Below are 13,122 nucleotides of genomic sequence, written 5' to 3' on the forward strand. Positions count from 1 at the left end.
GCCTTTAACTTACCCGCGAGCGAAGAAACCCTCGTCCTGCAGTACTAATTATAAGGACCTGTTCGCAGGTTTGAGGTTAAGGTAAACAATATCCCAAAGTTGATACTTTTCTTTCTTCTCTTCACCCTCAACTCAAAAATGTGTTGATCCTGTAAGGAAAAAGTTTTCTTTGTTTACTTCCTCAATTAAACTGGCAGAACTGAGACTAATGAGAGAGTTTAATCCCATGTTAACCTTAAGCACCCTGTCAAGTGTTATTGTTGATGCTTTTAAACTGTATGATAGCATAATGGCTTGATATTTTGATTATTGATTCTTGCTCCTTTTATTTTGAAAAATGAAAAACCCTTTTTCCAAGTTAATAGACTCAAACGCGCCAACGTTTTGATTCGCTGATAAATTATTAAAAAAAAAAAGACCATTCATTTAACGACAAAGAATTGCCCTGGGGTCAAGAGCTGGCTGGTGACGAAACATTTGTAATACATAGTCTGGGTCAGCCGGGGTAACTTTGGTCGACGAGATACCTTTTCCCGACGATGTTAGTATTGGTAACCAAGCTGTCGGGCAAAGGAATAAAGGGGTAAGTTTCTAAAGAAACTATAGTGCTGCGTCGGTGGGAGAGTATAGCAGGTAACAACTGAGTTGAAAACGTAACTGAGTTGAAAACGTAAATTGGCCACCGTAAAGAGTTAAAAAGCTGACGTCTCGAGCGTCAGGCCTTAGTCAGAGCGATTGATGAATCTGACATAGCAGATCATTGAAAATAGCAACCAAAAAACGTGAAAACAGCAAGAACTAGGACACAAGGTGACTGCAGAAAGAAAGATGTCCAGGTGGAGCCTAAATGTAAGTTAAAAGTTCCTGGAAGGTCTGTCAACCCTTTAACTTTTAATGCGTAATGCTTTTTATTGCGAAGGACCAGCATGGTTGTTTAAAGGACAGAGATTTTGCTGTGGAAATAATGAAGCCTCGGTGTCATCATATGTTTGGCATTCAGCACTTGGAATAGAAATAATGAGGGCAATAATAATAACAACAATGAAGGTAATAATAATGCAACGTAATGTTATGCAACATAATGATGATAACAATAATTATAACGATAATTATATTAATGACCATAATGATATTAATGATAATAGCATTCAATTGAAAAGCAGACCAAATATATATATATATATATATATATATATATACACACCTATATATATACATATTTTTTTTTATTTCTATTTTTTGGAACGCTGACATCAACCGTTTACGAAAGCGATACTTACAATGAAACGCAAATTTGACGCAAAAGCCGCTTTGACAAGATTTTCACACGGGCTGAGCCATAGGTCGGTAAAATTATCTTGGGAGATCAGAGATTGTGCCTTCAAGACAATATTCGCGAAGGTTGATTGCAGATTAGCATAAATAATGCCTCAGTAAATCTCGATTTTGTTTTCTTGAACGATATTCGTGACACGCAAGAGTATATTCATCAATCTTCCGCTCTTCCTGCAAATTTATAGCTTTAACTCGCTCCCATTATGTCTGCCCTCTGCCTCGTTAGCCAATGTCGAGAAGAAATATCCTCTTTTTCTCCTTTTCCTTGAGCACAGTCTGTAGTAAAAGGTATACGTGACAGTATCACTAATATCACTTAAAACGGGGTCAGTATACTTCATTGTCTCGAAAATCTAATTAGACTTGGACATCAATATTTTTTTCTAGCTTAGTAAAAGCTTGATTATTAAGCTCTCGGTTGGTTTGAAAGAGCGAAATCGAATTATTCTCTTTCTTGAGAATTTTAGTCATCTCTGAAATTCCAATCACACGTAGACGTTTGGTATTTCATTCACAATGTTGTCTGGGCGGAAATCGGTATTAGTTCAGAAAATAGATACTAGAATATCGTTATAGCATCCATAATATTTTGATTATGGAAAGGATCTATCATTCAAACCTTCAAACTCCCAAATATACAACATTTTTAAACGGGTTAAAAATATACGGCAGACGTGACTCCAAGGAAACAAAAGTTGGTTACTTTAGGGTCAACTATGACCAGCTAATAATCTTGAACGATTTAGCGCTGTCATCTCGTTATGCTCCTCAGTGTGTATTGAATCTGATATGTATTGATTTTTCATGGGAATTGATTCCGAAGGCAGACTTGCAAAACAACTTGATTCTCTCTGAAACTCCGGCGAATATGGTTACAACTTGACGACGCAGAAAACTTCTTTTTCGACCAAGAAGTGAAAGTGAGCTCTCAGCAAGGAGAAACATCATTGATATACTCAAATCAGAAGATGAATAACTCGTCTGGATCACATCCAAGTGTTGCCCGTGATGAATGGAGTTATTCATTTACAGATGCCTTCAAGTTTCCTGTATTGACCGTTTATATAATCATTGTAGTGGTGGCAGTAATTGGGAACATCATGGTTTGCTTTGCGATCCTAGTGGACAAAAGCCTTCGAAGCAATCCCACAACAATCCTCCTATGCTCTCTGGCGTTCTCTGATCTGCTTACCGTGACTACCGTCACTCCATTACAAACAGAAGAATTTTTCCTACGAGGAACCTGGTTTTACGGTAAAACTATGTGCAAGCTATGGAGTACTGTTTTTTACATCGCTGTACCCACCTCAATTCTGACCCTTCTTGTTCTCAGCGTCGACCGTTACAACCACCTAACTGACCCGTTAAATCGGTTTCGTAAAACAAGGTTTATGACACGGAAAAAGGCCATGATGATCAACTGTTTGATATGGTTTTACACCGTTCTGTTTGCTTCAATTCCTTACACTGACTGGGGAGATTTCCACTATGAATCTTTCGCCTATGACAAAAGATGTTGGTTCCCATACATTAGCAGTTATACAACAGTAACAAGTTTCCTCAACTTTTTGTTGCCTCTGCTTATAACTTGCGGAATTTACATCAAGATTTATCGCATTGCGAGTGTGCGAAATAAAAACGTAACTACCGCCCGCAGATGTGAGTGCGGCAAATTAACTTTCACTCAAGAGACGAACAATTATATAGGAAACCTTAAAGCAGCAAAGACTATATCTATGTTTGTAGGGGTGTCATTTTTCTGTTGGGTCCCTTACTCCACATTTACCATAATCAATTTCGTATGTATACACTGTCGGCAACACATACCACCGGAAACCTACCCATTCCTGCTAATGTTGGGTTACCTGAGCTCTGCGTTGAACCCTTTCCTTTTCGCGTTTCGAAGCAAAAGCTTCAAATTTATATACTCCAAGATGCTGCGTTCAATTATGGTACTCAAACCAAAACCCAGTCCTGACTCTCGGCGAGTCTCTTCCATATCGCAGATGACTCTCGCTTCTGAGATTCCATGTTCAATGGAGGAAGGTATTATACTTCAAGCAGTGCAATCACGTCCAATAACACTTAACTTCCAGAACTGCTGATTAGCATTTTTTTTCGGATATCTACACACATTAACTAGCAAACAAGACAAGAGAACCGACAAATATATCAATTGGAGGGCGTTATCTTTTACATGGTGTAATTGCTTATTATCAGTGATTATAGAGATGGTTGCGTTCTGGTTGGTCGAAGATTACGTCATATCTTGCGATAGTCATCCAGAATAAGTTGGTCAGTCAATAATGAAGCACAAATTTTTAAAATAGGCACTGCGTGATTCGCTCATTTTTCATGACGGGGAAAATAAAATGCATTTGCTCATAGTCATTATTCTAAGACAAAAAATCGCCACCGCGAGTGCACTTACAAGTGCTTAAAATGTTTTGGTTAAACACGTAATTCCTTGAACTGGTGCAGCTGTTGATACAGTCCGATCACAGTGCGATCACCCAAATTCGGTTACAAAACCTATTTTCCAGACGATCCTGCCAAGGAGCCAGTCTTTTACTTGTCATCTGGTGTGGGGGAGGGAGGGGATGAAAGATTCTAAAATTTACCTTATCCGATAAGGCTCTGCAAAATTCTAATGATCTTGCCCTCTCTCGTTGGCAGTAAATTTGAAGTCAATTTTATTTATTCCCCCAGTTATACTCGTAGAGCGGAGACAGATCCCTCTTCGTTTCCCCTGAAGACCATGTGACCCCCGCCCCTCTCCCCAAAAAAAATTATCCGCCCTCCCAGGCAATAAACAATAACTGGCTCCTAATTATTGTTCTTTGAGCTTAGCAGTCAGTGCATGCGAAAAGCATAAGTTTGCAATCTATAAAAACAACATACACTGTTCTGGGGATTTTCGGATTTTCATGGGTTTGTAAAAGTCAGAGAACAAGGCCTAACTGACCACACACAGGTTAAAGAGACCATAAAAATTGACCTCATCATGATACTCATACAACTACAGCATTAACCTTCTAAAATGGGGTTAGTAAGCTTTCGCGACTCCCCAGTGCGGGTTTTAGCCTTTCCGCAGTTTGGCTCTTGTGTATTACTTTGAGCGATCTCCCTCTTTAGGAGGAAATTAGGTGCGAATCTTTGTATATTTCACACAGCAATTTTTGTTGTTCTTTTAAATGCCAGTTTTTCACGAGGATTACTTTTAGTCTAAGCACTGATGGTTGACATTGTGTGACATACTAAGGAACTCATAAATTAACAAACTGTATTTCTGTGACGTTCATATAAATCACAAACATTAAAAATTACCTGTTTAGAGAACTGGTCATCCTCTTAATCTTGCATCACGACGCGGCTTTCACTGAGAGAGCGGAATGGCGGGTCACTGACATTACGGCCTGCCTCCTCGACCATGTAGACAAAAATATTTTAGGTATCTTTTCGCGAGCTTCATTGCTATCACTGCAACAAAAATTCGATGACATGACCTGCAATCTGATCAGCTACCCTTCTCGCTCTCTATCCCGTGATTAATGGTGAGTTAAGCAGACAGTCTAAAAGTACGCGGTCCTAAGAGATTCAAATATAAAAAATTTCCCAACTTGTTGTTCAGCTTGATGGCTGCTAAATTTACTCCAAGACAATTCGATTAATCGCCCTCGATTTTCACACATAGTTTGTCCGTGCTTCGCCCTACATAAACTATTACACGATCTCGACCTCATTACGACCCTGTCTTAATCTAATTGTTAAAATCTTGAGAGGTAAACAATTGTCATTGTTTAAATGTTTCCTCTGGCCTAAGAACAAATAAGGAAAGAGAGATAGGTTTGAAAATTTTCATGTATGTGGGACAACGATAAATTTTAGTCTTCAGTTGAGATTTGCACCCGAGCCACTTCCTAGCTCTCAATCGCATGGTCCACCTACTTACGTACGGAGTACTCGTCAGTTGTCGACAGGGTTACAACTGTCGGTCATTTACTGAGTTGATTTATATCAGGAATTCACCAAAGGTCAATAAATACTTTAACTGCTTATTTTCTCGTTTCCATGAACACATCGAGTCCTTGTACACTCCTCGATCCTATATAAAAAATGCCAACAGTGGGATGTAATTCCATAGATATTTGTCGAATGTATATTTTAATGGATTTTATGAGCCTAAAACGGTAAACATGATAAAGTTTCTACAGCTTTCGTAACTATACTCTTAAAAACATCTATACTACTTTGAAATTTTACATTATTTGGAAAATACATAAAGTTCTCATTTACGTTTTTTAGCTGTCTGCGAAAACCGTTTTCATGTTTACATATCTCAATCATAAAACTCGACTTGTTAAGTTATTTATGGATACGCAATGTGCACGGGACCTTAATTATGATCACTGTTTGACAGAATTAGCTGGAATTAATCTTATTAATGAAGTGTGTTGACGTTTTTTAAAGCCACGCAGACCACAATCAATAACGGCAACAGTAATTATTCCTGTTGCATAATTACAAAAAAAGACGATGGGACTCCTACGCTTTGCGCACAAGAGCCTTCCTGTACGTATATTTCCGCCACTGGTGTCAGACCCCTTGGTTAATTAAATAAGTGTTAATATATCCTGGTTTAAATGTTTTTTTGAAGGTATCAACGCTAAATAATTGGAGAGTAAAGACATGACGAAGGCCAAATTTACCATAACTCTGAGTTTTACCAGGAGAAGCAGGTAGACACTGAACTCTCCTTAGGGAAGATAAATAAGTGATAATTCAATATACATATTGTTGTTTATTGTTTTCAATATTTCATTTTTACTAAATTTGACTTTCTTTATATCTAATATTCGAAAAATCTCCCGGGATCATGATAAGCAGGCGTTTTTCTAACGTCAAAAAAAGTGAATAAATAGAAAGAAACCCGTGCCATTATTATTTAAAAAAAGAGCTGTCATGAAAACGCCTCAAAAACGTCGTCTTACTTTACCTCGTGGAGAAGAAACAATTTCCATTTTAATCACGTTACATAGTATATCCACCAAATGTAATCTTTTCGTTAAATACAGGTAACGATCTACAAAACGATAGGCCGATATAAGCGAATCTTTTGAGGTTCCCCTTTGAATTACACAATGGGCAAACTTTACTCCTTCAAGCAACGTGGTTGCCCATAGATATCATTTTCTTTTGTGGAGAATTCTTTGTAATCAGCATCCCACCATGGAACATTCGAGAATGCGTAAGAGGTTGAAATCCGTGGAATGATCCCCGAGCTCAAAACTTACAATCCTTCTTATCCTATTTACAAACATGACGCTATCGACATTGCTGATCCTAGCGGTACGCAGGATCTGTGTCAAACACGAACTTTGTAATAGACCTCGCTTACCATAGAGTCTCTGTGGCTCAGTGGTAGAGCATCGGAGCTCTAAGGTTCGATTCCTCATGGGGACTCAGATTTCTTTTTTTGTCCCACGCTCTTGACAAGACGAAAAACATCTTTATGTATTCTTTTAAGCTCTTACCGAACTTAAAACTTACCATCTTTTTTATTCGATTTACTAATATCGTACTTGTTTTATTTTTATTCCTATTGAAACAAATCTAAGTTTGACCGCAGCTTTCTTAAGAATGATAGAGATGGTTCAAATTGGGTTAAGTGAACCTTCAATAATGTCTCTAACGCACAAGCGATGCCGGACAACAGGAGTGAGTGACTATCTTGTGAAAAGCCACAACAACAATGGATTACGATTTAAGCTTGACCAATATCAAGTGCTCCTCAAACTGAAATGCTTTTACAGTGTAAAGTACCGAACTTTGAGATAAATAGAAAGTTTTCCTTGACAACGAAAAGGCTTCTTAACTCTATATTGGAACACAGATCGTTCCCTTAGCGACATGAAAAACGTTTACAATCTCTAGAAATGAGTGTGCAAATACCGCGCTATTTTTACAACTTGACACTCAACTTAATATATCATTTTCCTGTCCGCAGAGTCTTGAAGATCTTTAAAGATTGGCTGAAATGCGCTACTACGTTAATAAGTAAAAAAAAAAGCTAGTGAAAATGTAATTCATTTACAATTTCAATCCTTCTCTCGTTTACGATATATATGATGAATTCTGAAGTAAAATGACAAAGAAATTCGAAGTGATTCTCTCTGTTTCAACATATGTTTTATATCAGTCACAGTCACAATTCACTGCTCAAGGTCAATCCTACACACGAAATCCCGACGAAATCTTAAATCTTACACTCAGTCAAATAAGTTCGTTCAGCACTTTGGAGTGTAAATATCTGATTAAAATTTTTTCTAAGGATGCAATGGAAATTTCAATTCGGCTATGATGGCAGAACGACATTCTAGCTGTTAAATTCATGTTTTGGTAAAAGCTTCTTGAACAAATCAACATCGCCGGATGAGTCCACTTATTTCTGTCTTTCGTATTTCAACAACACTTGAAGGAAATATTGCAACACATAAATTGTTTTAATGACAAAAATAACCATGAAACGTCGAGACTACTCCCGAGTTATCTTGTGAATTACTTTCGTGCAATTGCTGTCCATGAAACAAAACTCGAGTAAGTCTTCCGAGAGAATTTAACAGTGTAGCTGTAGCAACAACTGTAACAGTTGTAGCTGTCATTTGTACTCTCACTTGACCCTTTACTCAATAATTCGCTTTGTATTCAAGATTGTGTTTTAGCGATATTACTTCATCTTGTCTGTGCAATGATGATAGTCACCAAAATCAAAACCCGTCTGATGCATTAAGGCCGCTGGTAAAATATTCCGCGTTCAGTTTCCCGTAAACAAGGTTCGCGAAATGCTTTTAGTTACTTTGTAAATTTTATCAGGAAATATCATAAATCGTGCGTGGTCATTATCTTGTCAGACCTCTTAAAAACTACTCTTAATCAATTAGAATTTTCTCCTCAAAAATCCGTATTTGTCCAAGATTCCTGAAGTTCTATTTCTAAACACCCAGCGGTAGTGATGATAAAATTAAATTGCCAAACACTATATCTTAAAGAAATATTGAGCTTCAGTTGCAGAAAACAGCAGTAACTCAAAATATGCCGGAGATATTGGTCAGGATTAAGACGCTTACCTCTTTTAAAACGATTAATCAAATTCACTAAGACTTCTCGGGTAATATAACAGATATTTGTCTCTTCGTCAGGTAAATGCTATCGAATGCATACATAAAAAGATTGTTTTGGTACTGCAACACTCATTCGCTTCAGCGAACACCACACCAAAGTTCAGTTTCCGGAGATTTTCATCTACACACTCTCAATCGTTGGCTCCCTTTCAAGGTTCAATAACATTTGCAGAGGCCGCGGAAACGCTTAACATTACTCAGGATGAACAACTCTTCTGATCACAACTCCAGCGGTCTTCAAATTCAAGAACCTTTCTTCGGTTTCTCCCCGCTCTTCATTTACCCAATCGCTTCTCTGTATATTGTCATCGTGGTAGTAGCCATCATTGGCAACCTGATGGTCTCTTACGCTATCCTTGCCAACAGAAATCTCCGTAATAACCCAACAAACCTCCTTCTCCTGTCTTTGGCAATCTCGGATCTTCTCACCGTAACTCTTGCCGTGCCATTTGACATTGAATTACTTTTTCTGAACGGAAAGTGGAAACATGGCAAAACGATGTGTATTACCTTTCTGACGGTTTACCTCATCACTGTACCGACATCGATCTTTACCCTTCTGGCAATTAGCGTGGATCGTTATAAGACCCTTAAGGATCCACTCGGTCGATTTCGACGCTCGCAATTTATCACTCAACGAAGATCTTTGATTGTTATCGCTGTTGTTTGGTCTTACTGCATTGTGTGGGCACTCCTTCCGATCATGGGATGGCGAGATAGAAGTGTCGAGCCAATTTACAAAGGTACCTGTTCGGTACCTTATACCATTGTCTACAACCTTCTCACTTCTATCATGAATTTCATCTTTCCGCTCCTTCTCACATGTGTGTTTTACATCCTCATTTACCTCATCGCTCGCAAGCACCACAACGTTAACAAAAGAGGGGGCTTGCCGTCAACCTTTAAGCCCACTAAAGAAGATAACAAGATGTACTCAAGGAACATGAAAGCAGCCAAAACGACATCCATGTTTGTAGTTGTCATGTTTCTCTGCTGGCAGCCTTTCACCTACTTCAGCATTATCGCTAACCTAATCGGTGATACATGGGACCCATATCCCTTTGAACTCTACTTGGTTCTTCTTATGTTAGGATACCTTAACTCGGCGCTCAACCCCTTTCTGTTTGCCTTCCGTAACAAGAGATTTCAATCTGTATATCGGAAGCTACTTAGGTCGACCACACTGGGTAAATTTAATTCACTGGGTACAGTACGTCGACGTTCCACTTTTTCACAAAGCACCAGCAATTCCCAGATTCCAGAGGAGGAGAGCAGAGAAGTACGTCTCCAATCGATAAAATTGAAGAAGTGACGTATGTTTTTTTAGCATCCAAACCTGGCAAGATTCAAATATTCCTTTTTCAAATCTGGTTAATATTCTTTGTTTACCAAGCAGAACTAGTAACATGTTATAAACTGCAAATCAGCAGAACGTGACAGTATTTTGAACAAGTTTTGCGCTCGAACTTTGATTGAACTGAAAAGTGAACTTTTTACACCCTAACATCAGCATGCATATTCTCCATACTGGGGTCAATTTGATAAGGAAAATATACTGGAAGTTTTTACACGAGTAATGTACATGGGTAAAGTCCGACTTGTAAATATCAATATTTAATAAAACAATATTCCTCACCAGAATTTATACGTGTATCTCGGGTCATTACACAAGTGTAAATAACAATAGTACGAACTACAAGAGGATCGCAATGGGATGATGGATTTTACGGCTTATGATAATTTTTCTCGTTGATTTTAGAGGAAATTTTCACGATTAAATTTTTTTGCGACTAACGGCCAATTTTTCTTGGCTGTTTTACAGCTAAAGGTTGACCCCAATGACCCCTCTTACAACTGTAGATTCCGTAGATTTTACACATGCGATTAAAAATTGTTGCTGTCCTCTCAATACATGCGGCTTTGCTTCGTTTGCTTTCTGTTTTATTCGTCAAGAGCCGTTTAGCATGTTATGCAAACCGGCAGTAAAAGTTTCCCATAACTGAAATGATAGTTTTGGTGCCATGTTCGTCGACCGTGACGAAGAAAGTAAAGCAAGCAGCCTGGGAAAAGATTTGCACGTAATAAAACAGCCTTGGCGCAAACATAGACAGCGTCAAAACACTCCGAAATATTTAATGAGCCAACATTCGCAGACTTACACTCAAAAAAATAAGCGAATCAAGACTATTGCAAGGAGGGAGGGTGGGGAGTTGAGAGCTCACTGAGCTAGATGAGACTGTCCTCGATGTTTTAGGTCGTAAAAGCGCCAATATAGAGCCAGTGAAGGTCAACGATTCGGATATTGTATTTGGAGATCGTTGTCACGACAGCTCCTTGCGTTGAAGTTAAAATAATTATAATCCATATGTAAATGATTCAACCCTGTTAAACGTGCAAGTCCTGTTGGTAATGAAATGAGAATGCTACTATCGTCATTTTATACTCATGCAAGGGGAAAGAACTATCATATGTTGCCAAACTGGAGTAAAAGTTTTATAAACCAACTCAGATCTTAAAGAAACCCTTAACCCCACCCTGCAACACTTACCCTTTCCCAACACGGACGAAACGGAGCGACCGCTAACCCAGAGATAATAAATTTATTGTTATGTTCAATTTCATTGTAACAGGTGACGTTGGAAGTTACACTGATGAAGTGCAAGTTTCTACCGTAGAAACTGAGAGTGGTGAAACGGAAGAAGTAAGTGTAACGTAACGGTGCCCGCTCACTACAAGTATTACTCAAACAGGCAGTCGCCGAAACACAAACGCCAACAAAAATCAGACGTGAAGCTTTGCCATCAGCTGGAAAGGAAGGTGCTCTCATGGCTAAAGAGAGATCATCAATTGTAACTGCAGACAAGAAGACAACAGAAGACGACATACTGCGCCTTAAGAGAAACCTCCAACTAAAAAGAAATAAGCTGAGATTGGAGACAAAAAGACTTAAAAAAATTTAATTTGATTAAACGGCATCTAAAATGCAAATTAAAATGATGATATTGATAACCATTTGGACATCTACCAGACTTATTATATAATAATGCTATTGATAGTCGGAGGAGTACTTTTATTGGTGATAGATAATATCAGAATTATGACCCACATGTACACTTACTTTTTTTCTTCGGGGGTTAGGTATATGTGTACTTTGTGCAATATAATGTAATAATTATCGTCATTGAATAAAAAATAGCTTCTTGATTTTGCACGATATTGAAACAGGTGCAGTTTTTAATTGAGCGTAATTTGTATCAATCCTCACACTGGAATAAGTGCTACAGCAACTGCGCCCCTCTGTCTACTTGTTCCTCTCCATCACCGATAGCCAACTCTTCGTAGACATTGTCGAGATCTGCGGCGTCCAGCAGATCTGTTAAGTGTCGTTTCTATGCTCCAAACACGGGCCTACTAATTCTAAAAGGTGGACGAGGGCGTGCACAGGCAGACGAAACTTCTCTAGAAATTGCCTTGAATTTGCGATGTCGAAAAGCCGGCTTTTTTGGAAATTCCTTGGTTGGCGGATAACTTGACGTCTCAGCAGCTTGTCGAGTTCCTCTTCACCAGAAAATGGCATACTGTGACGTTCCAATGTCCTTTTGCAGAGTCTAACTTAATGTTTGCAAGTGACATGCGACTTATATTTTGCACTTGTGATTTACAAGTTGGACTCTGGTAAAAATCCAAGTTGGACTCTTGTAAAAGTGTTATTAAATTTGATCCCTACCATCTTTTACACTTTTAGCACTACACTTGTAATTACAAATCGGAAACTTGAAACCTGGACTTGTAGCAATGTTTATTGTACTCGTTTTCGTCTGCACTTTGAAACACTATGGTCCTAATTGGAGATTACAGGTGTCGAAGTTTTATTAAATTAACACCTGCTTTCTATACGTTAAGTTTCTCAACGTGCTGACAAGGAGAATTTGTTGAACAATCAGGAGATTCTTTTGTCGCTGAAAATTGCCTTTATTCTTATGACCTTAAACCTTTAGCTCCCAGGGGTGATTAACATGTACTTTCTCCCTATAATATCCAAACGTTATCAAACAAACGGGTGGTGAGAATACCAAAACATATCAGGCAGAAGTTGTTATCTTGATCAAAAAACCAAATTCCCATAGCTTATTCATAATGAAATATGTAACAGCCAAAGGGAAGAATTATCAATCAGATCTTGGGAGTTAAAGAGTTAATGTGTGATTCGGGGGTGAGAATGTAAGGAGAAATTAGATGCTAGTCTAAAAGGATTAGGCCATCAAAATTTGAAGTTATTCGTACACATGTTTTAGGAAATCCTTATTTTAAAATTTCCTTTTCTTTCCTAACTGCAAGGAGTTACTGTAATCAAGCCACTCTGGGGTATCTTATCATTCAGTTATGGTAGTTTTGAACATGGCCTTGTTGCGACAGTGTAGGTATAGTTATTAAATCGCGTGTAGGGACCGTTCATTATTTCCCGCCTGGGGTGGGGTGGGGTGAAGTTGGGTCGGAGCATTTTGGTTGTGTTACGTTAAAATCTACCAGATCCTCTCCCTTATTGGCAGTTAATTGCAGTCAATTTTCAATCGTGCCCCCTTTATACTCTGTTAACAACAACTCA

At 38.4% G+C, this 13,122-nt stretch overlaps 2 protein-coding genes and 1 long non-coding RNA gene across 3 annotated transcripts; all 3 read left to right on the forward strand.

Moving 5' to 3' along the window:
* The first annotated feature begins 533 nt into the window (after positions 1 to 533).
* Positions 534 to 11,719, forward strand: LOC136280187 (uncharacterized). Its single transcript, XR_010717162.1, has 3 exons — positions 534 to 583; positions 920 to 1,047; positions 11,147 to 11,719. It is a non-coding gene; the product is annotated as an uncharacterized lncRNA (long non-coding RNA).
* LOC131772973 (beta-1 adrenergic receptor-like) lies at positions 2,303 to 3,443 on the forward strand. Its single transcript, XM_059088933.2, has one exon. It carries the CDS (start codon positions 2,304 to 2,306, stop codon positions 3,438 to 3,440), a length of 1,137 nt encoding a protein of 378 aa, XP_058944916.2. The 5' UTR covers position 2,303; the 3' UTR covers positions 3,441 to 3,443.
* On the forward strand, positions 8,453 to 10,299 carry LOC131772974 (histamine H2 receptor). The gene has a single exon (XM_059088934.2). It carries the CDS (start codon positions 8,719 to 8,721, stop codon positions 9,826 to 9,828), a length of 1,110 nt encoding a protein of 369 aa, XP_058944917.2. The 5' UTR covers positions 8,453 to 8,718; the 3' UTR covers positions 9,829 to 10,299.
* Positions 11,720 to 13,122: the final 1,403 nt, after the last annotated feature.

Source organism: Pocillopora verrucosa, chromosome 4, assembly GCF_036669915.1.
Source record: "Pocillopora verrucosa isolate sample1 chromosome 4, ASM3666991v2, whole genome shotgun sequence".
Classification (NCBI taxonomy): Eukaryota; Metazoa; Cnidaria; class Anthozoa; order Scleractinia; family Pocilloporidae; genus Pocillopora; species Pocillopora verrucosa.